General features: G+C 38.8%; 1 protein-coding gene across 1 annotated transcript in view; it reads left to right on the forward strand.

Moving 5' to 3' along the window:
* Nucleotides 1-24,160, forward strand: part of MOV10L1 (Mov10 like RISC complex RNA helicase 1) — a 1,168,229-nt gene that overhangs the window by 812,152 nt on the left and 331,917 nt on the right. The window contains exon 21 of the mRNA XM_053719185.1: nt 17,514-17,687. Coding sequence (XP_053575160.1) covers nt 17,514-17,687 — 174 coding nt within the window. The remainder of the gene's footprint in view (nt 1-17,513; nt 17,688-24,160) is intronic.

The following is a 24,160-nucleotide window of genomic DNA, read 5'->3' on the forward strand; positions in this document are numbered from 1 at the left end:
TTTTTAACAAGTAGTGTATCTGTATAACTATACACTTTCATTGGGGGTAAGTGGTGCCGCATATAGCTCTAATCATTTAGTTAGAAAATTAGTATGAGCAATGTTGGGCCGTTGGGGCAATATTCACAGCCGTGTGTTACCTCCAGTTTGGATTTACAATCTATCTGTGTATCAGCTAATTGTTAAACTTGTCAACTTTGTAAGTTATGGCCATTTGGACGATAAGTGAAAACTATGGTGAGATATTAATAAACAGTGACCAGGTATAAACTAGAAGTAAACACAGGATTAGCAAAAATCTCTTAAGGGTTACCCAACTGAGATATCTAATGTGTACAGAATCATATAATCATTTTCACCAATGTCTTACCAACCGTGGAGAAGAAAATCATGGCATGGGCTGGCAGCCGTCCACACGTCCAGATTTTGGGATCTGTTTTGATGACAGGCCGATCAATCAACAATTAAAATTAAAGAGCAGAATGATCGGCTAAAAGAGAACATTTAACAGTGAGTCTGGTTCACAATGTCTGATAGTAGATAGGTCAATGTTGCCATTTCAGGGGTGGTAGCCTTCAATTCAGACCAGTCCAGATTGCCAATGTCTGGTAGTAAATGGTTCAGTGCTACCATATCAGAGGTGGGAATCACCCCTTCAGTCCAGACTAGACTGTAGATACGGTCCTTTTTATTTATCAGAAAAGTGAACATATCCCTGTACTGGCTTGCTTAGGGATTCTCTGGCGGAGAAGATTCTGTTTTCCTTCTCTTTGGTTGTGATTTGGTCCACTGTGGGCGTTGATCCTTGGGTGGGATTTGATTTGAATCCTTGGGCATTGGAGATAGATCTAGCACACAATCTGCAGGAGGGACTATTTTAATGTTCAGTTTCTTTGAGAAAGTGTCCAAATCCTGAAAGTTTCTGTAGATGGCCTGGGTGCCGTTATGATTGACTATCAAGCTGAAGGGGAACCCCCACCTGTATTTAATGCCATTATCCTGCAGCGCCTTGGTAATAAATTTCACCTCTTTCCTTCTCTGTATGGTTTGCGGGCTGATGTCTTGGTATATTTGTAGTGTGTGATCTTTGAAAGTGATATTGCGTCTTGTTCTTGCTGCTTGCCAAAAATCTTCTTTAGTGGTGAATCGCAGAAACTTCATAATTACGTCCCTTGGGGGAGCAGGCGGTCTTGAAGGTGGCCTAAGAGCCCTGTGCACACGCTCCAAGTCATCATTCGATAGTGCATGTGATCTAGGTGATAAGAATGAATATAGCTCCTTTACATAGGCCCTTAACTTATCTTGTTGGACCTCCTCTGGGATTCCCCTGATCTGTAGGTTATTTCTCCTCCCTCGGTTGTCTAGGTCCTCTAGCTTCTCTTGGGATTATACCATAGAATCTTGTATTGAGATCTGGGTTTTGTTAGAACTAACTAGGTTGTTAAGGGCTTCTTGGCCCTCCTCAAGGTACTCTATCCTAGAACCCATATCTGTCAGATCCTTTTTAAGCTCTCTCATCTCGTCCTTTATAAAAGACTTCAAAGACTCGAGGTCATATTTGGAAGGAAGGCCTGCTATCTGTGACTGTAGGGCCTGTAGCGAATTATCATTTACTGATAGAGGTTCCATCTGGCGTCCCAGGCCAGACCCATCCCTAAGCTGTGTCTCCTCAGGCATTATTGAATCTGGGGTTTGAAAGAATGTAGAGACTGAGGGTGTATTCCTAGAGGGCTTAATGGGTTTCTCTGATTTAGGGCCTTTACGCTGAGACATAACTGTTTCCCTCAAAATCTTGTAGTGGGGCTTCTGATTATATGTATGTCCCTGCTGCGCAAGCAGCCAAATACCTTGGTGAACACAACCTAATTCAGTGGAAACTCCTCCAAACATATAATCGTGGCTAAAGCAAATATTTGCAGATGTGAGAAGATCAGTATGTGCAATAAACTGTCCTCAGTAGATCGCTATATTCTTATGAGTTGGCATTATACAGACCCCATTGTGCTTAGTCGTATTGGAAGCGAAATTCTTATGAGTTGGCAGCCCCCACAGCAGCTTTTTAATGTGCCATTTCAATCGGCCTTTGCTGTGTGCTTAGGGGTCAGGAAAATTAGGGCCTCAGCTTTTAATCCCAGATGTGATGCTTCCCCTGTCACCCGGTCTCTCTACTGCTTGCTGGGAATGTATCGTGTGCCACCCGCTGTGTGGTTAATCCCTTCTAGCAGCCCTGGTGTGAGATAAAATATCAAGCCTCTATGTCTCACCTTGCATAGTTAGTGCGCCGCCGGGTCCGTCTGTGAGTTAGGCCGCATGTGACACGTCTGAGCTCGTTCGCGCCAGGCTGACTCCCTGTTGCTAGGTTTCTTACCGAGTCAGAGTGGTGCGGATGTGGAGCAAGGAGGCTGCTGCAAAGTCCTTAACCTCTACCTCCCGGCACTGCAGGAACGGCAGACCCGATTTCAGAAAAGTATCCCCTGCCTCCGGTGGTTTCACTCTGATAGCGCCCAGCTAAGATGGCGCCTCGGTCCGCGGCAGTTGCAGGATTCGGAAGACAGAGGTGTGAGTGTGTTGTCTTTCAGTCGGCTGAGCTTCTCGAACCCGGTGTTGAGTGTTAGGCTAGTAAATGGCAGACTATTTCAGTTAGGTGAAGCCCTCTAACTACCCATTTGTGGCTATGTGAGCTGCGGCAGCTACGGAGCTCTGTTAAAACACAGCCATGTTCCAGCACGGCTTGGCTCCGCCCCCTGGAGTTACTTTCTTTAATGAAACTTTCCTTGACAGATCAAAGAAAAACAAAGTTGCAGTCAACATGTTTGAATCCCATTTCCTTGTTTTCACGAGGCCTCTTTAGTATGCTTGCTGCAAGTGGTCAGTGGTGCAAGGATTGCATGCTTTCTTAGAGGATCCTTTTGGATCCAGCTACAATAACATCTCTTTCCTGGTCGATAGAGAACCAGTCCATTCCTCAAGGAGCATCTTTTTTCCGTCCAACCTAGACAATAATATCAGGCGCTCTGTTGGGTTGAGGTGCAATATCACGTTCCAGGAGAGCACTGGGAGTTTGGTCTCCTCAGGAGGCAAGGCTACCAATAAACATCTTAGAGCTTTGTTCAATCTTCTGAACTCTTCAGAGCTGGCCTGTCCTGAAAGAAGAGTATTTACTTTGCCTTCAATTAAACAGTGTCACAGAGGTGGCATATATCAATTACTAAGGGGGAACTCGCCGTTCTCTAGCAAAGGTCTCTTGCATCCTATCTTGGACAGAGAGAAATCTTTGCACAATTTTGGCTATTCGTATCCATGGGGTACTGAATTGGGAATCAGATTATTTTACCAATCTCTTCCTCAAGGGGAATGGTCTACATCAGGAAGTGTTAAATAAGATAAATCAATGGGGTCTCCCATAGATAGATCTAATGGCTTCTCATTTAAACAACAAACTTCCCAGGTATTCCAGGGATACCCAAGCAGAGTCATTGAATGATCTAGCAGCTCCTTAGTCATTTCAGCTTACTTACGTTTTTCCTCCAATAGTTTTTCTGCCCAGAGTAACACAGCGGATCAATCAAGAGCAATATTCTGTAATTCTGATTGCTCCAGCTTGACCACGCAAAACGGTACATGGATCTGATTCTGATGTCCTGTTGTCCTCTGTGGACCCTTCCTTTAAGACATAACCTTCTCTCTCAAGGTCCTTCATCAAGACCTCAAGTCTCTCAACAAGGCTTGGAGATTGAACACCCAATTTTAAAGCAGAGAGGTTTTTCATATGAGGTTGTAGATACCTTAATCCAAGCAAGAAAGCCTATTACTAGAATGATTTGTATAATGGTTTTCTCTGCAGGATCTTTAAAAGGGTCAAATTTCAGCTCTGACTTTTTTTTTTTTCCAGAATTTTTCAGAATTTTGTGCAGGCCTTAATTAGGATTTGTCCTGTTAAGCATCCATGGAATCTCAATTTGGTTCTTAGAATGTCTCTTGACATTGAGTATCTTTCTTGGAAAGTTTTGTTCCTACTAACTATTTCATCAGCTAGAAGATTTTGAGTTGTCAGCTCTTTCTTGTGATCCTCCTTATCTTCTATTTTACCAAGGTAAGGCAGTTTTAAGAACAAAAGTTTAATTTCTTACCAAAGGTTGTCTCTTCTGATAATATCAATCAAGAGATTGCAGTTCCTTCTTTTTCCTAATCCTCAAAAATACGTCTTCATAATTTGGATGTAGTAAGAGCTTTAAAAACTTACCTACAGACTATGAAAGATTTTAGACAATCTTCTAATCCATTCATTCATTTCTCAGGTCCAAGTAAAGCCCAAAAGGCCTCAGCTGTTACTTTAGATTTATGGTTAAAGTTCCTGATTCACAAAGCTTACTTGGCAGCAGGTAGGTCTTCTCCATAACGTATTACAGCCCACTGTACCAAATCGGTTTCTACTTCCTGGGCTTTCAAAAATGTTGAACAAATTTGCAAGGCAGCAAAATGGTCATCCTTACATACTTTTACTAAATTCAACTTTTTGATGTTTTTGCTTCTTCTTATGAAAGAAAACAAAATGTATGCTTACCTGATTAACTTGGCCTCCATTAATATTGCATAGCAATTCATGAGTGCATTTTTCAGAAACTTCTATACAGAGTAATGGTTTGCATATTTTATGGACACACATCTACATGCTCTTTGTCGAAACATCTCATGATCTTGCCAACACATTTTAAATGGTTAGTCAACCTGCCAAAAAATGTTTTTATCATGATTAAACAAAATGTATTGAATAAGCAGTTAATACTATAATAAAAGCAGTTTTTTTTTCTTTCTAAATGTCACCAGATACATTGATTAAGGTATGCTTCTCACTGAGCTAAGGCCAAATACAGGGTTTAAAACCTTAATGAGCAGGATTGTACTACTAAAGCGAAACATTACCTAATGAAAATCATATTGTAGAACACATATGATGCATTATAATGCAATCAAATATAGCTATACAAAACACTATTCTGTGGGTGTGTACTCTGATTACTGATCTGCTAGTAACCTGTTTTCTTTCATGTAATTAACAAGAGTCCATGAGCTAGTGACGTATGGGATATACATTCCTACCAGGAGGGGCAAAGTTTCCCAAACCTCAAAATGCCTATAAATACACCCCTCACCACACCCACAAATCAGTTTTACAAACTTTGCCTCCGATGGAGGTGGTGAAGTAAGTTTGTGCTAGATTCTACGTTGATATGCGCTCCGCAGCAAGTTGGAGCCCGGTTTTCCTCTCAGCGTGCAGTGAATGTCAGAGGGATGTGAGGAGAGTATTGCCTATTTGAATGCAGTGATCTCCTTCTACGGGGTCTATTTCATAGGTTCTCTGTTATCGGTCGTAGAGATTCATCTCTTACCTCCCTTTTCAGATCGACGATATACTCTTATATTTACCATTTCCTCTACTGATTCTCGTTTCAGTACTGGTTTGGCTTTCTACAAACATGTAGATGAGTGTCCTGGGGTAAGTAAGTCTTATTTTCTGTGACACTCCAAGCTATGGTTGGGCACTTTATTTATAAAGTTCTAAATATATGTATTCAAACATTTATTTGCCTTGACTCAGAATGTTCAACTTTCCTTATTTTCCAGACAGTCAGTTTCATATTTGGGATAATGCATTTTAATTTAACATATTTTACCTTAAATTTGACTTTTCCCTGTGGGCTGTTAGGCTCGCGGGGGCTGAAAATGCTTCATTTTATTGCGTCATTTTTGGCGCAGACTTTTTTGGCGCAAAAATTCTATTTCCGTTTCCGGCGTCATACGTGTCGCCGGAAGTTGCGTCATTCTTTGACGTTATTTTGCTCCAAAAATGTCGGCGTTCCGGATGTGGCGTCATTTTTGGCGCCAAAAGCATTTAGGCGCCAAATAATGTGGGCGTCTTTTTTGGCGCTAAAAAATTTGGGCGTCATTTTTGTCTCCACATTATTTAAGTCTCATTATTTATTGCTTCTGGTTGCTAGAAGCTTGTTCACTGGCATTTTTTTCCCATTCCTGAAACTGTCATTTAAGGAATTTGATCAATTTTGCTTTATATGTTGTTTTTTTCTTTTACATATTGCAAGATGTTCCACGTTGCAACTGAGTCAGAAGTTACTACAGGAAAATCACTGCACAGTGCTGGAGCTACCAAGCTAAGTCTGCTATAAACTTTTGGTATCTGTTTCTCCAGCTGTTATTTGTATTGCATGTCATGTCAAACTTATTAATGCAGATAAAATTTCCTTTAGTACTGTTACATTACCTGTTGCTGTTCCGTCAACATCTAATTTTCAGAGTGTTCCTGATAACATAAGAGATTTTATTTATTTTAAATCCATTAAGAAGGCTATGTCTGTTATTTCTCCTTCTAGTATACATAAAAGTCTTTTAAAACTTCTCTTTTTTTCAGATGAATTTTTAAATGAACATCATCATTTTGATGCTGATAAATCTTTGTATTTGTCCAAGATGGAATTTATTCGTTCTTTACTTAAAGAAGTGTTATTTGCATTAGAAATAGAGGATTCTGGTCCTCTTGATACTAAATGTAAACGTTTAAATAAGGTAGTTATTCCAGAAGTGTTTTATCTCCCTGATGCTATTTCTGAAGTAATTTCCAGGGAATGGAATAATTTGGGTAATTTATTTACTCCTTCTAGACGTTTAAGCAATTTATATCCTGTGCCATCTGACAGATTAGAGTTTTTTGGGACAAAAATCCCTAAGGTTATGGGGCTGTCTCTACTCCTGCTAATGTACTACTATTCCTATGGCAGATAGTACTTCATTTAAGGATCCTTTAGATAGGAAAATTGAATCCTTTCTAAGAAAAGCTTACTTATGTTCAGGTAATCTTCTTAGACCTGCTATATTTTTAGCGGATGTTGCTGCAGCTTCAACTTTTTGGTTAGAAGCTTTAGCGCAACAAGTAACAGATCATAATTTTATAGCATTATTATTATTTTTTAACATGCTAATAATTTTATTGGTGATACCATCTTTTGATATCATTAGAGTTGATGTCAGGTATATGTCTCTAGCTATTTTAGCTAGAAAAGCTTTATGGATTAAACTTGGAATACTGACATGTCTTCTAAGTCAACTTTGCTTTCCCTTTCTTTCCAGGGTAAATAATCATTTCGTTCCTTTCCTCACAACAAGGAACAAAAGCCTGATCCTTCATCCTCAGGAGCGGTATCAGTTTGGAAACTATTTCCAGTTTGGAATATATCCGAGCTTTATAGAAACCTATAGCCAGCTCCTAAGTACCTATGAAGGTGCGGCCCTTATTCCAGCTCAGCTGGTATGGGGCAGATTACGTTTTCTTCAAAGAAATTTGGATCAATTCCGTTCTTAATCTCTGGTTTCAGAAACATTGTTTCAGAAAGGTACAGAATTGGCTTCAAGTTAAGGCCTCCTGCTAAGAGATTCTTTTCTTCCCCGTGTCCCAGTTAACACAGCAAGGCTCAGCATTTCTGAAATGTGTTTCAGATCTAGAGTTGGCTGGAGTATTTATACCAGTTCCAGTTCTGGAACAGGGGCTGGGGTTTTATTTTATCTCTTCATTGTACCAAAGAAGGTCAATTCCTTCAGACCAGTTCTGGATCTATCATTATTGAATCGTTATGTTAGGATACCAACATTCAAGATGGTTACTGTAGGACTATCCTGCCTTTTGTTTAGCAAGGGCATTATATGTCTACAATAGATTTACAGGATGTGTATCTGCATATTCCGATTCATCCAGATTACTTTTAGTGTCTGAGATTCTCTTTTTAGACAAGCATTACCAGTTTTGTGGCTCTACCGTTTGGCCTAGCCTCAGTTCCAAGAATTTTTTTCAAAGGTTCTCGGTGCCCTTCTTTCTCTATTCAGAGAATAGAGTGTTGGTATTTCCTTATTTGGACGATATCTTGGTACTTGCTCAGTCTTCTCATTTTCGTAGAATCTCATACGAATCGACTTGTGTTGTTTCTTCAAGTTCATGGTTGGAGGATCAATTTACCAATCAGTTCATTGATTCCTCAGACAAGGGTAACCTTTTTAGGTTTCTAGATAAATTCAGTGTCTATGACTCTGTCCTTGTCAGTCAAGAGAAGTTTATCATTGATATCAGCTTGTCAAAACCTTCAGTCACAATCATTCCCTTTGGTAGCCTTATGCATGGAAATGTTGGGTCTTAGGACTGCCGCATCAGATGCGATCTCCTTTGCTCGTTTTTACATGCGACCTCTTCAGCTCTGTATGCTGAACCAATGGTGCAGGGATTACTCAAAGATATCTCAATTAATATCTTTAAACCGATTTTATGACACTCTCTGACATGGTGGACAGATCACCATCGTTTAGTTCAGGGGGCTTCTTTGTTCTTCCGACCTGGACTATAATCTCAACAGATGCTAGTTTTACAGGTTGGGGAGCTGTATGGGGGTATCTGACGGCACAAGGGGTTTGGGAATCTCAGGAGGTGAGATTTCCGATCAATATTTTGGAACTCCGTGCAATTTTCAGAGCTCTTCAGTCTTGGCCTCTTCCGAAGAGAGAGTTGTTCATTTGTTTTCAGATAAGACAATGTCACATCTGTGGCATACATCAATCATCAAGGAGGGACTCACAGTCCTCTGGCTATGAAAGAAGTATCTCGAATTTTGGTTTGGGCGGAATCCAGCTCCTGTCTAATCTCTGCGGTTTATATCCCAGGTATGGACAATTGGAAAGCGGATTATCTCAGTCGCCAAACGTTGCATCCGGGCGAATGGTCTCTTCACCCAGAGGTATTTCTTCAGATTGTTCAAATGTGGGAACTTCCAGAAATAGATCTGATGGCTTCTCATCTAAACAAGAAACTTCCCAGGTATCTGTCCAGATCCCGGGATCCTCAGGCGGAGGCAGTGGATGCATTTTCACTTCCTTGGAAGTATCATCCTGCCTATATCTTTCCGCCTCTAGTTCTTCTTCCAAGAGTAATCTCCAAGATTCTGAAGGAATGCTCGTTTGTTCTGCTGGTAGCTCCGGCATGGCCTCACAGGTTTTGGTATGAGGATCTTGTCCGGATGGCCTTTTGCCAACCGTGTACTCTTCCGTTAAGACCAGACCTTTTGTCTCAAGGTCCTTTTTTCCATCAGGATCTGAAATCCTTAAATTTAAAGGTATGGAGATTGAACGCTTGATTCTTGGTCAAAGAGGTTTCTCTGACTCTGTGATTAATACTATGTTACAGGCTCGTAAATCTGTATCCAGAGAGATATATTATAGAGTCTGGAAGACTTATATTTCTTGGTGTCTTTCTCATCATTTTTCTTGGCATTTTTTTAGAATACCGAGAATATTACAATTTCTTCAGGATGGTTTAGATAAGGGTTTGTCCGCAAGTTCCTTGAAAGGTCAAATCTCTGCTCTTTCTGTTCTTTTTCAACAGAAAGGTTGCTATTCTTCCTGATATTCATTGTTTTGTACAAGCTTTGGTTCGTATAAAGCCTGTCATTAAGTCAATTTCTCCTCCTTGGAGTTTGAATTTGGTTCTGGGAGCTCTTCAAGCTCCTCCGTTTGAACCTATGCATTCATTGGACATTAAATTACTTTCTTGGAAAGTTTTGTTCCTTTTGGCCATCTCTTCTGCTAGAAGAGTTTCTGAATTTTCTGCTCTTTCGTGTGAGTCTCCTTTTCTGATTTTTCATCAGGATAAGGCGGTGTTGCGAACTTCTTTTGAATTTTTACCTAAAGTTGTGAATTCCAACAACATTAGTAGAGAAATTGTGGTTCCTTCATTATGTCCTAATCCTAAGAATTCTAAGGAGAAATCATTGCATTCTTTGGATGTTGTTAGAGCTTTGAAATATTATGTTGAAGCTACGAAATCTTTCCGTAAGACTTCTAGTCTATTTGTTATCTTTTCCGGTTCTATGAAAGGCCAGAAAGCTTCTGCCATTTCTTTGGCATCTTGGTTGAAATCTTTAATTCATCTTGCCTATGTTGAGTCGGGTAAAATTCCGCCTCAGAGAATTACAGCTCATTCTACTAGGTCAGTATCTACTTCCTGGGCGTTTAGGAATGAAGCTTCGGTTGACCAGATCTGCAAAGCAGCAACTTGGTCCTCTTTGCATACTTTTACTAAATTCTACCATTTTGATGCCTTTTCTTCTTCTGAAGCAGTTTTTGGTAGAACAGTTCTTCAGGCAGCGATTTCAGTTTGAATCTTCTGCTTATGTTTTTTGTTAAACTTTATTTTGGGTGTGGATTATTTTCAGCAGGAATTGGCTGTCTTTATTTTATCCCTCCCTCTCTAGTGACTCTTGTGTGGAAAGATCCACATCTTGGGTAGTCATTATCCCATACGTCACTAGCTCATGGACTCTTGTTAATTACATGAAAGAAAACATAATTTATGTAAGAACTTACCTGATAAATTCATTTCTTTCATATTAACAAGAGTCCATGAGGCCCACCCTTTTTTGTGGTGGTTATGATTTTTTTGTATAAAGCACAATTATTCCAATTCCTTATTTTATATGCTTCGCACTTTTTTTCTTATCACCCCACTTCTTGGCTATTCGTTAAACTGATTTGTGGGTGTGGTGAGGGGTGTATTTATAGGCATTTTGAGGTTTGGGAAACTTTGCCCCTCCTGGTAGGAATGTATATCCCATACGTCACTAGCTCATGGACTCTTGTTAATATGAAAGAAATGAATTTATCAGGTAAGTTCTTACATAAATTATGTTTTTTGTAAGTCTTTTGGCATCCACAATTCTAAGTGAGAAACGTAGACCAGCAAACTACAGGTAGGCCTCATGTTGCACTAGGGTTCTGTTCCTGAAGGATCTGTTGCAACTGTTGTCTCTGTAAAATGAATCTACTTCTATAATGCAGATCAAAAGGATTCCAGTTAGTTATGTTTTATGCCCGCTCAAAAATGAAATAAATTATAGTTAAAGCTCTCAAATGCATACTATGAATGTAAAAAGCTATTACTATGATTCAATCCCAAACTATTAGCTATGACTCGCAAGGCAGTAAATTTCAAAATACTGTTCGTTTAAGTGCAGATTATCTTCAGTTCTTGTGCAAAACATTAAGTCTCGAACACTGATTCAGATAATGTATTGCTGTTAATCATTTTGAAGAGTGTTCACTTAAAATGCGCGTATCATTTATGTCCCATGTTTGGGTTTATGCTGTCAGTTCTGTTACTGTTATTTTGAATTGGTTCAAAGCGAACAGTTGGAAAATGAGGTTTTCCTTTATTCTATATTCTATAGTTATTATTCTTCTACTTTATTATAAAGCACCAACATATTCTGCAACACTGTCCATGGGTACAATTGATATAAGTAACAGTGTTGCCTTAATTATTAAAGGAACTTAAAAGTAAAATATGAAAAATGTTTTAATGTGTCAGAGCATTTTCTTAATGCACTTATGATATGCATATGTGCAGAGCTGATGATCACCGGCAATGTTTGTCGTTACTGCTTATTACCGTTTGTCATTACCTCATATGTCAGAAGTACAATAAAAAAAATGCTCAAAAGTATAAAACTACTTGCAGTTTTATGCCATTTAATGTGCTTTCTGTAGATGCCAATGCAGACTAGTTGGGCTTTGTGGTCAAAGGAGAATAAGATAGAGATTTGAGTTTTCTATAAAAAGTATATACATTTCTTTCATGTACGTGGCAAGAGTCCATGAGCTAGTGACGTATGGGATATACATTCCTACCAGGAGGGGGCAACGTTTCCCAAACCTCAAAATGCCTATAAATACACCTCCCAACACACACACCTCAGTTTTACAAACTTTGCCTCCTATGGATTTGGTGAAGCAAGATGTGCTTGATTTCTTCTATGATAGCCACTTCTAAGCATTTTGAAGCCCAATTCCTTTCAGAGTACAGTGTTTGTCAGAGGGATGTAAAGGTAGTATTGCCTGTTGATTTTATGGTTTCACCCATGGGAAATTCTTTCAAAGGCTCTCTGTAATTGATCGCAGGGATTCATACCCTGCCTCCCTTTTCAGATCGACATTATACTCCTTTACCATTACCTCTGCTGATATTTTTCAGTACTAGGTTTGGCTGCCTGTTATATGTGGATGGGTGTCTTCTGGTAAGTATGTATCCTTTTTTAAGACACTCTCAGCTATGTTTGACGCTTTATGTTATAAAGTTTTAAATATATGTATTTGCTTATATTTGCCATGAGTCAGCTCTGTTTATTTTCCTTTTGCAGTCTCTAACAGTTTCAGTGTGGAATTTGTTTTGGGGTGTTTGTTAAGGTAAATTTTTTTCTTTAAAAAAAAAATTTGACTTAGTTTTTCAAATTTTTCACAGGCAAACTAGGACGCAAAATGCAATTTTTTATTGCGTCATTCTTGGCGCGAAAATGTTTGGCACGAAGTTGCGTTTGTTGTGACGCGAGTCTAGTCATTTCTTGCGTCTTTGTTGGTGCAAATTTTTTTGCCGCAAAGTTGCGCCCGTTATGAAGCGAGTTGCGGCAATTCATTGTGTTAGCTTTGGCGCTAAAAGTTTTTTTCTCTTTATTTTTTTCTATAAAAATTCTATCATGAATTTTTCCTATTTTCTGAAACTGTTACATTGTGAAAATTGGATATTTTGTCTAAATGTTATTTTTCTTTTTTGTTACATTTTGAGAGATGTCTCAAACTGATCCTGCCTCTGATGCTACTGTAGAAACCAAGATGCCTGAACACAATTCTACCAAAAGCTTAAGTGTGTTATTATTTTCAAGCTGATTTTATTCCCTCAGCTTAATTTTGGGCACTTATGTTATCATATTATATGCTGATAATGTTTCTATGTGTACAATTACATTTACTGTTTTTACTTTCTCCGTTTAATGTACTTAAAAGTTCTTCAGATATAAAAATGTTATTTCTGCAGTCATGACTGCTATTATGCATTCAATTAATGTAAAGGTCTTTCCAAACTTGTTATATATTTAATCAATTTTGTACTGACCGACAGCATACTTAAAGGACCAGTCAATACAGTAGATTTGCATAATCTACAAATGCAAGATAAGAAGACAATGCAATAGCACTTAGAATGAACTTCAAATGAGTACTAGATTTTATTAAATAAATTGCAAAGTTATTTCTATTTCCACTCCCCCTGTATCATGTGACAGCCATCAGTCAATCACAAATGCATATACGTATATGCTGTGAATTCTTGCACATGCTCAGTAGGAGTTGGTGATTCAAAAAGTCTAAATATAAAAAGGCTGTGCACATTTTGTTAATGGAAGTAAATTTGAAAGTTGTTTAAAATTTCATGCTGTATCTGAATCATGAAGTTTAATTTTGACTTGAGTGTCCCTTTAAGTATCTTCTGCTGATGAGGGTTCCTTTCTCTGAGGATTCTGCATCAGAGATAGTATTTGACTAATCTTCTTTTTTCAAATTGAACATTTTCGTTCTCTTTTAAGGAAGTATTGTTTACCTTATGTATTGAGGAGTCTAGTTCTCCTAATATCTTTGATAATCATTTAAATTCTGTGTTTAAAGATTTCTAAGGTTGCTCCTTAAGTTTTTTTCATATTCTAGATGCTAACTATAATATGTTTGCTCAAGAATGATCTAAACCTGGTTCCTTTTTGGGAACATACTGCTATTCCTATGGAAGATAGTACTTATTTTTTCATGATCCTTTAAGGAAGCTTGAATCTTAGAAGAGCATATTTACATACTGTTTATGTTCTTAGGATGATGTCGCTACTGCTTCAACTTTCTGGTTGAACAGTCAGTGTAGCAGTTATCAGATTCTGAAGTATATAACATTGTTTTTTGCTTCATTATGTGAATCATTTTATTTATGATACTGTATTTGATATAATTTAAGATTAATGTCAAATCTATGTTTTTAGCTATTCTATTTAGAAGAGCTTTATGGTTTGAATCTTGAAATTCTGACATGGTGCCTAAATATAAATGATCTCTTATCTTTTCAGGGTAATAATTTGTTTGGTTCTCAGTTGGATTGTATTATCTCCATTATATCTGGGGATAAGGGAGTTTTTTCTGCCTTTAGGTAAGTAATTTAAGGGTAAATATGAAGCTCTCAATTGTTTTCGTTCCTTTATTCAGAATAGAGAACAGAAAACCTAATTTCCCTAAGGCTTCTGGCTCTTATTAGAGACTATCTTCGAATTGGAATAATTCCAAGCCTTATAAGAAACCAAATTTAGCATGTAGGTGCGGCTCTCAAACCAGTTCTTCTGGTGTGGAGGGGGGCAGATTAAGTTATTTCAAGACATTTGGACAAGTTCAGTCCAAAATTAATAGAATATTGTTTCTCAAGGGTTTCAAATAGATTTTAGAATGAGACCTTCCTTGGGAAGATTCTTTATTGCTCATGTTGCAACAAACCCTGTAAAGGCTCAGGCTTTTCTGAAATGTATTTCAGAACTAGAGTTTTCAGGGATGATTGTACCAGTTCCTCAGCAGGAACAGGGGTTGGATTTCTATTTTCAACCTATTCATTGTCCCTAAGAGGGAAGATTTTTTTTTTCAGATCCAATCTTGGATCTGAAAACTTTAAATCGTTTTGTAAGAGTCCCAACTTTCAAGATGTGAACTATAAGGACTATTCTACCTTTTGTTTAGTAAGGTTATTTATTGTCCACTATAGACTTACAGGTCGCTTATTTTCTTTCTGTTATCAGAGGGTAAGGTATTGCAGTGTTTTTGGACGATGTCTTGGTACTAGTTCAGTTTTTTCTTTTAGCTGAATCTCACACAAAACAACTATTGTTTTTTCAAGTATATGGTTGGAGGATCGATTTACCTAAGAGTTTCTTGATTCTTCAGACAAGGTCACCTTCTTAGGTTTCCAAGATAGATTGTGTTCATGACTCTTTCTTTAACAGACAAGAGTCGAATGAAATTGGTCTTAGCTTGTCTAAACCTTCAGTCTCTATAATTCTCTTCAGTGATAATGTGCATGAAAGTTTTAGGTCTTATGATCGCTGCATCAGATGCATTCTCCTTTGCTCATTTTCATATGAAACCTCTACATCTTTTGCATGTTGCAGCAGTGGTGTAGGGATTATACTCCATTATCACAGTTGATATACTTTAATCACAACACTCAGCTTTCTCTGATTTGGTGGTTTAACCATCACCTTATTGTTTAAAGGGGCCTCCTTTGTTCGTCCTTTCTGAATTGTGATCACAACAGATGCAAGTCTTTCAGGTTAGGGATATGTCTGGGGATCTCTGACAGCACAAGGGGTTTGGAATCCTCAAGAGGCAAGGTTTCCAATCAATATTTAGAACTCTGTGCTATTTTAGAGCTCTTCAGGCTTGGCCTCTATTTAAAGAGAGAACTTTACTTTTGTTTTCAATCAGCCAATGGGGCATATTTATCAAGCTCCGAATAGAGCTTGATGCCCCGTGTTTCTGGTGAGCCTGCAGGCTCGCCAGAAACAGCAGTTATGAAGCAGCAGTCACAAAGACCGCTGCTCCATAACCTGTCCGCCTGCTCTGAGCACGATCGGGTTGATTGACACCCCCTGCTGGCGGTCTATTGGCCGCGAGTCTGCAGGGGGCGGCGTTGCACCAGCAGCTCTTGTGAGCTGCTGGTGCAATGCTGAATACAGCGAGTGTATTGCTCGCCGTATTCAGCGAGGTCTGTCGGACCTGATCCACACTGTCGGATCAGGTCCGACAGACCTTGATAAATAGAGGCCAATGTCACTGAAGTATCTTTGATATTTTCTTGGGCAGAATCCAACTCTTGTCAAGACTCTGTGATTCATATCTCAAGTGGAGACAATTGGGAAGCGGATTATTTTCAGCCATCATTTTATTCATCCGGGGGGAGTGGTTTCTCCATCCAGATGTTTTTTTTTCCCAACTTATACAGATGGTGGGGTCTTATAGAAATAGATCTGTTGGCCTCCTGCCGAACAGGGACCTTCAGATACCTTTCCAGGTTTGGTGATTTTCAGGCGGAAATGATGAATGCTTTAGCAGTTCTCTGTTTTCTCAACCTGCTTTATTTTTTCCATCTCTGGTTCTTCTTCCAAAGGGTGATCTCCGAGATCATAATGGAACAATCTTATGTGTTTCTGATAGCACCAGCATGGCTTTTCAGGTTTTGGTATGCGGTCTTTGTCCGAATGTCAAGTTGCCAGCTTTGGTCTATTTTTATAAGACCAGACTTTTTTTGTCTCAAGGCCCAGTTTTTCATAGGATCTCAAATTTCTAAATTTTGAAGGCATGGAATTTTTTTTCTATGATACAGGTTTATAAATCTGTTTCAAGGAAATTTTAAGTTAGGGTTTGGAAATCCTATATTTCATGGTGTTTCACTCATCATTATTCTTGTCATTCTTTTGAATTCCTAGGATTTTACAGTTTCTTCAGGCTGATCTGAATTCAAGTTTTTGTATGTAAATCCTTTGAAAGGACAAATCTCTTTTTTTGTCTTATTTCATAAACTGATTGTTCAGCTTCCTGATTTTCACTGTTTGGTTCAGGTTTTGTTTCGTATCAAACCTGTTACTAAATCAATTTCTCCTCCTTGGAGTCTCGATTTTGGTTTTTTAAGTTTTGCAGGTTTTTCCTTTGGAGCCTATGCATTCTTTGGTTGTTTATCTACTTTCTTGGAAAGTGTTATTTGTTTGGTTTTCTCTTCTGTTAGAAGAGTTTCTAAATTGTCTGTTCTCTCTTGAGAGTCTCATCTGATTTCCATCAAGATAAGCTGTTTTTCGAGATATTTCTTAATTTTTTTTGCATTAGGTTGTGAATTTTTAACATCATTAATGGAGAGATTGTTTCTTCTTTGTGTCCTATCCCTGGGAATACTCCTTAGGGGTCCTAACATTCTTTGAATGTAGTAAGAATTTTGCAATATTATGTTGAGACTACTTAGATTTTAGTAAGACTTCTAGTCTATTTGTTATTTTTTCTGGTTGCAGAAAAACTCTGAAAGCTTCTGCCATTTCTTTGGTATCTTGGTTGGAGCTTTTTGATTTTCAAAGCTTATTTGGAGGAGGAACAGTATTTGCCTCAGCATATTACAGCTCATTCTACTAGAACACTCGCTATATCTTTGGTTTTCAAGAATGGAGCTTCAGTTAAACAGATTTGCAAAGCAGCAACTTGGTCTTCTTTGCATACGTTTACTAAATGTTACCATTTTGATGTATTTGCTTCTTCAGAAGCAGTCTTTGGTAGAAAGTTCTTCAGGCAGCTGTCTGATTCTTTTGCCTAAGGTTTGAGTTTTTTTAAAATGTAACACTTTATTATTATTTTGGATTTAATTTTTTCAGCGGGAATAGCTGTTTTTATTTTATCTCTCCCTCTCTAGTGACTCTGTGGATTTCTACATCTTGGGTATTAGGTCCCATACGTCACTAGCTCATGGACTCTTGCCACTATGAAAGAAATTAATTTATCAGGTAAGTTCTTACATAAATTGTTTTTCATCTAATGGCTATATTTCAGCCCTCATATTTATGTATTTTTTGCAGATTACAAAGCTTTTGAAGAACTACAGGTCCCATGCTGCTTTGCTTCACCTTCCCTCCAAGTTGTTTTACCACAAAGAATTGGAAGTTTGTGCAGACCCAGCTGTTGTAAATAGATTATTAAGATGGGATAAACTGCCTCAGAATGGTTTCCCTTTAGTGTTCCATGGCATTAGGGTAGGTAATATTTATTTATAAATGCTTTCATATTTAAAATGTATTCAAGTATGTTGTATACTATCATTGCACATTCCTGTACCTCACGGTTTTCTCATTGCTTCACTTTATATACATCCCTTACTTGTGTCTCTAAACTTTATATCTTCTTTCCCTTTATCATATTCTTTTCCTTCCTAAGCTAGGGAGAGTCCACGGCTTCATTCCTTATTGTTGGGAAATACAACACCTGGCCACCAGGAGGAGGCAAAGACACCTCAGCCAAAGGTTTATATATCCCTCCCACTTCCTCATTACCTCAGTCATTCTTTGCCTTTCGTCACATTAGGAGGTGGCAGAGAAGTGTCAGAAGATTAAAAGTCCTCAACAAGGGTATCTGCCTTTCGAGATACCACTGGAGATTTTAAAGTAGTCATGTCAACCTTTCAGTGAAAGTATTGATGAAAGTTGGAGTCTGGAGATGCAGGGAACGTTTTTTTGCAAAACCATCCAGACTACTGCTAACAGCTCCTAAGCAATCAGTGTTGACGAGTTTTACTGCCTGCTTTCTCTCAGTCAAGTTCATGTCAGGAGCGCTGCTATAAGACTGTCATACTTGAGATGCTGTGTTCTGTTCCACAGCATGGATCCTGGAGGTAAGATTGTTTCAATTTTTTTTACACATAAAATGCTATAACAGGGTCACTGTGTGGCTCCTTTATACCTGGATATCATCCAGGGTTAATATCCGCTGATGGGTATTTTTTGAACAGTTGGGTTAATTGATCAGTGTATTAATTATTTACATGTTCCTTTGTGTGATTTGTGCCCAAGCCATTGAGAGTATAAAGGTGCAGTTTTCTCCAACATAGGTGTGTCCGGTCCACGGCGTCATCCTTACTTGTGGGATATTCTCTTCCCCAACAGGAAATGGCAAAGAGCCCAGCAAAGCTGGTCACATGATCCCTCCTAGGCTCCGCCTTCCCCAGTCATTCTCTTTGCCGTTGTACAGGCAACATCTCCACGGAGATGGCTTAGAGTTTTTTGGTGTTTAACTTTTACTAAATTTTACAAATTTGATACTTTTGCTTCTTCTGAGGCTATTTTTGGGAGAAAGGTTTTGCAAGCCGTGGTGCCTTCCATCTAGGTGACCTGATTTGCTCCCTCCCTTCATCCGTGTCCTAAAGCTTTGGTATTGGTTCCCACAAGTAAGGATGACGCCGTGGACCGGACACACCTATGTTGGAGAAAACAGAATTTATGTTTACCTGATAAATTACTTTCTCCAACGGTGTGTCCGGTCCACGGCCCGCCCTGGTTTTTTAATCAGGTCTGATAATTTATTTTCTTTAACTACAGTCACCACGGTATCATATGATTTCTCCTATGCAAATATTCCTCCTTTACGTCGGTCGAATGACTGGGGAAGGCGGAGCCTAGGAGGGATCATGTGACCAGCTTTGCTGGGCTCTTTGCCATTTCCTGTTGGGGAAGAGAATATCCCACAAGTAAGGATGACGCCGTGGACCGGACACACCGTTGGAGAAAGTAATTTATCAGGTAAACATAAATTCTGTTTTCTATAATAAAGAAAGAAAAAAAGTTTTTATTTTTGTCCTTATGTGGGTATAACCTGAGCTATGGAGGACTCTGATATATAGAAGGTACTCCTTCTGTACTAAATCATACCTGTTTATATCGTGAGGAGGCCATGGTTTTCTTTCATGTAATTAGCAAGAGTCCATGAGCTAGTGACGTATGGGATATACATTCCTACCAGGAGGGGCAAAGTTTCCCAAACCTCAAAATGCCTATAAATACACCCCTCACCACACCCACAAATCAGTTTTACAAACTTTGCCTCCCATGGAGGTGGTGAAGTAAGTTTGTGCTAGATTCTTTGTTGATATGCGCTTCGCAGCAGGCTGGAGCCCGGTTTTCCTCTCAGTGTGCAGTGAATGTCAGAGGGATGTGAAGAGAGTATTGCCTATTTGAATTCAATGATCTCCTTCTACAGGGTCTATTTCATAGGTTCTCTGTTATCGGTCATAGAGATTCATCTCTTACCTCCCTTTTCAGATCGACGATATACTCATATATACCATTACCTCTACTGATTCTCGTTTCAGTACTGATTTGGCTTTCTACTACATGTAGATGAGTGTCCTGGGGTAAGTAAGTCTTATTTTTGTGACACTCTAAGCTATGGTTGGGCACTTTTATAAAGTTCTAAATATATGTGTTTAAACATTTATTTGCCTTGATTCAGGATGTTCAACATTCCTTATTTCAGACAGTCAGTTTCATTATTTGGGATAATGCATTTGAATAATCAATTTTTCTTACCTTAAAATTTGACTGTTTTCCTGTGGGCTGTTAGGCTCGCGGGGGCTGAAAATGCTTCATTTTATTGCGTCATTCTTGGCGCGGACTTTTTTGGCGCAAAAAAATTTTCTTTGTCATTTCCGGCGTCAGACCTGTCGCCGGAAGTTGCGTCATTTTTTTTTACGTTTTTGCGCCAAAAATGTCGGCGTCACCGGATGTGGCGTCAATTTTGGCGCTTAAAGCATTTAGGCGCCAAATAATGTGGGCATCTTTTTTGGCGCTAAAAAATCTGGGCGTCATTATTGTCTGCACATTATTTAAGTCTCATTGTTTATTTGCTTCTGCTTGCTAGAAGCTTGTTCATTGGCATTTTTTCCCATTCCTGAAACTGTCATTTAAGGAATTTGATCAATTTTGCTTTATATGTTGTTTTTTCTATTACATATTGCAAGATGTCTCAGATTGACCCTGAATCAGAAGATACTTCTGGAAAATTGCTGCCTGATGCTGGATCTACCAAAGATAAGTGTATTTGTTGTAAACTTATGGTAACTGTTCCTCCGGCTGTTGTTTGTAATGAATGTCATGACAAACTTGTTAATACAGATAAGATTTCCTTTAGTAATGTTCCATTACCTGTTGCTGTTCCATCAACATCTAATATTCAGGGTGTTCCTGTTAACATAAGAGATTTTGTTTCTAAATCTATTAAGAAGGCTATGTCTGTTATTCCCCCTTCTAGTAAACGTAAAAAGTCTTTTAAAACTTCTCATTTTTCAGATGAATTTTTAAATGAACATCATCATTCTGATTCTGATGATTTTTCTGGTTCAGAGGATTCTGTTTCAGAGGTTGATACTGATAAATCTTCATTTTTATTTAAAATGGAATTTATTCGTTCTTTACTTAAAGAAGTCTTAATTGCATTAGAAATAGAGGAATCTGGTCCTCTTGATACTAAATCTAAACGTTTGAATACAGTTTTTAAACCTCCTGTAGTTATTCCAGAGGTTTTTCCCGTCCCTGATGCTATTTCTGAAGTAATTTCTAGGGAATGGAATAATTTGGGTAATTCATTTACTCCTTCTAAACGGTTTAAGCAATTATATCCTGTGCCATCTGACAGATTAGAGTTTTGGGACAAAATCCCTAAGGTTGATGGGGCTGTCTCTACTCTTGCTAAACGTACTACTATTCCTACGGCAGATAGTACTTCCTTTAAGGATCCTTTAGATAGGAAAATTGAATCCTTTCTAAGAAAAGCTTACTTATGTTCAGGTAATCTTCTTAGACCTGCTATATCTTTGGCGGATGTTGCTGCAGCTTCAACTTGTTACAAGTAACAGATCATAATACTCATAGCATTGTTAATCTTCTTCAACATGCTAATAACTTTATTTGTGATGCCATCTTTGATATCATTAGGGTTGATGTCAGGTATATGTCTTTAGCTATTTTAGCTAGAAGAGCTTTATGTCTTAAAACTTGGAATGCTGATATGTCTTCTAAGTCAACTTTGCTTTCCCTTTCTTTCCAAGGTAATAAATTGTTTGGTTCACAGTTGGATTCTATTATTTCAACTGTTACTGGGGGGAAAGGAACTTTTTTACCACAGGATAAAAAATCTAAAGGTAAATTTAGGTCTGCTAATCATTTTCGTTCCTTTCGTCACAATAAGGAACAAAAACCTGATCCTTCCCCTACAGGAGCAGTATCAGTTTGGAAACCATCTCCAGTCTGGAATAAATCCAAGCCTTTTAGGAAGCCAAAGCCAGCTTCCAAGTCCACATGAAGGTGCGGCCCTCATTCCAGCTCAGCTGGTAGGGGGCAGATTACGTTTTTTCAAAGAAATTTGGATCAATTCGATTTACAATCTTTGGATTCAGAATATTGTTTCACAGGGGTACAGAATAGGCTTCAAGATAAGGCCTCCTGCAAGAAGATTTTTTCTTTCCCGTGTCCCAATAAATCCAGTGAAGGCTCAAGCATTTCTGAAATGTGTTTCAGATCTAGAGTTGGCTGGAGTAATTGTGCCAGTTCCAGTTTTGGAACAGGGGCTGGGGTTTTACTCAAATCTCTTCATTGTACCAAAGAAGGAGAATTCCTTCAGACCAGTTCTGGATTTAAAAATATTGAATCGTTATGTAAGGATACCAACATTCAAAATGGTAACTATAAGGACTATTCTGCCTTTTGTTCAGCAAGGGCATTATATGTCCACAATAGATTTACAAGATGCATATCTGCATATTCCGATTCATCCAGATCACTATCAGTTTCTGAGATTCTCTTTTCTAGACAAGCATTACCAGTTTGTGGCTCTGCCATTTGGCCTAGCAACAGCTCCAAGGATTTTTACAAAGGTTCTCGGTGCCCTTCTATCTGTAATCAGAGAACAGGGTATTGTGGTATTTCCTTATTTGGACGATATCTTGGTACTTGCTCAGTCTTCACATTTAGCAGAATCTCATACGAATCAACTTGTGTCGTTTCTTCAAGAACATGGTTGGAGGATCAATTTACCAAAGAGTTTGTTGATTCCTCAGACAAGGGTAACCTTTTTAGGTTTCCAGATAGATTCAGTGTCCATGACTCTGTCACTGACGGACAAGAGACGTCTAAAATTGGTTTCAGCTTGTCGAAACCTTCAGTCTCAATCATTCCCTTCGGTAGCCTTATGCATGGAAATTCTAGGTCTTATGACTGCTGCATCGGACGCGATCCCCTTTGCTCGTTTTCACATGCGACCTCTTCAGCTCTGTATGCTGAACCAGTGGTGCAAGGATTATACAAAGATATTACAATTAATATCTTTAAAACCGATTGTACGACACTCTCTAACATGGTGGACCGACCATCATCGTTTAGTTCAGTGGGCTTCTTTTGTTCTTCCGACCTGGACTGTGATCTCAACAGATGCAAGTCTGACAGGTTGGGGAGCTGTATGGGGGTCTCTGACAGCACAAGGGGTTTGGGAATCTCAGGAGGCGAGATTACCAATCAACATTTTGGAACTCCGTGCGATTTTCAGAGCTCTTCAGTCGTGGCCTCTTCTAAAGAGAGAGTCGTTCATTTGTTTTCAGACAGACAATGTCACAACCGTGGCATATGTCAGTCATCAAGGAGGGACTCACAGTCCTCTGGCTATGAAAGAAGTATCTCGAATACTTGTATGGGCGGAATCCAGCTGCTGTCTAATTTCTGCGGTTCATATACCAGGTATAGACAATTGGGAAGCGGATTATCTCAGTCGCCAAACATTACATCCGGGCGAATGGTCTCTTCACCCAGAAGTATTTCTTCAGATTGTTCAAATGTGGGGACTTCCAGAAATAGATCTGATGGCTTCTCATCTAAACAAGAAGCTTCCCAGGTATCTGTCCAGATCCAGGGATCCTCAGGCGGAAGCAGTGGATGCATTGTCACTTCCTTGGAAATATCATCCTGCCTATATCTTTCCGCCTCTAGTTCTTCTTCCAAGAGTGATTTCCAAGATTCTAAAGGAACATTAGTCTGTTCTGCTGGTGGCTCCAGCATGGCCTCACAGGTTTTGGTATGCGGATCTTGTTCAGATGGCTACTTGCCAACCGTGGACTCTTCTTTTAAGACCAGACCTTCTATCGCAAGGTCCTTTTTTCCATCAGGATCTCAAATCCTTAAATTTGAAGGTATGGAGATTGAACGCTTGATTCTCAGTCATAGAGGTTTCTCTGACTCCGTCATTAATACTATGTTACAGGCTCGTAAATCTGTGTCTAGGAAGATATATTATCGAGTCTGGAAGACTTACATTTCTTGGTGTTCTTCTCATCATTTTTCTTGGCATTCTTTTAGAATTCCTAGAATTTTACAGTTTCTTCAGGATGGTTTGGATAAAGGTTTGTCTGCAAGTTCCTTGAAAGGACAAATCTCTGCTCTTTCTGTTCTTTTTCACAGAAAGATTGCTAATCTTCCTGATATTCATTGTTTTGTACAGGCTTTGGTTCGTATAAAACCTGTCATTAAGTCAATTTCTCCTCCTTGGAGTTTGAATTTGGTTCTGGGGGCTCTTCAAGCTCCTCCATTTGAACCTATGCATTCATTGGACATTAAATTACTTTCTTGGAAAGTTTTGTTCCTTTTGGCCATCTCTTCTGCCAGAAGAGTTTCTGAATTATCTGCTCTTTCTT

This window comes from Bombina bombina, chromosome 6, assembly GCF_027579735.1.
Source record: "Bombina bombina isolate aBomBom1 chromosome 6, aBomBom1.pri, whole genome shotgun sequence".
NCBI classification, from domain to species: domain Eukaryota; kingdom Metazoa; phylum Chordata; class Amphibia; order Anura; family Bombinatoridae; genus Bombina; species Bombina bombina.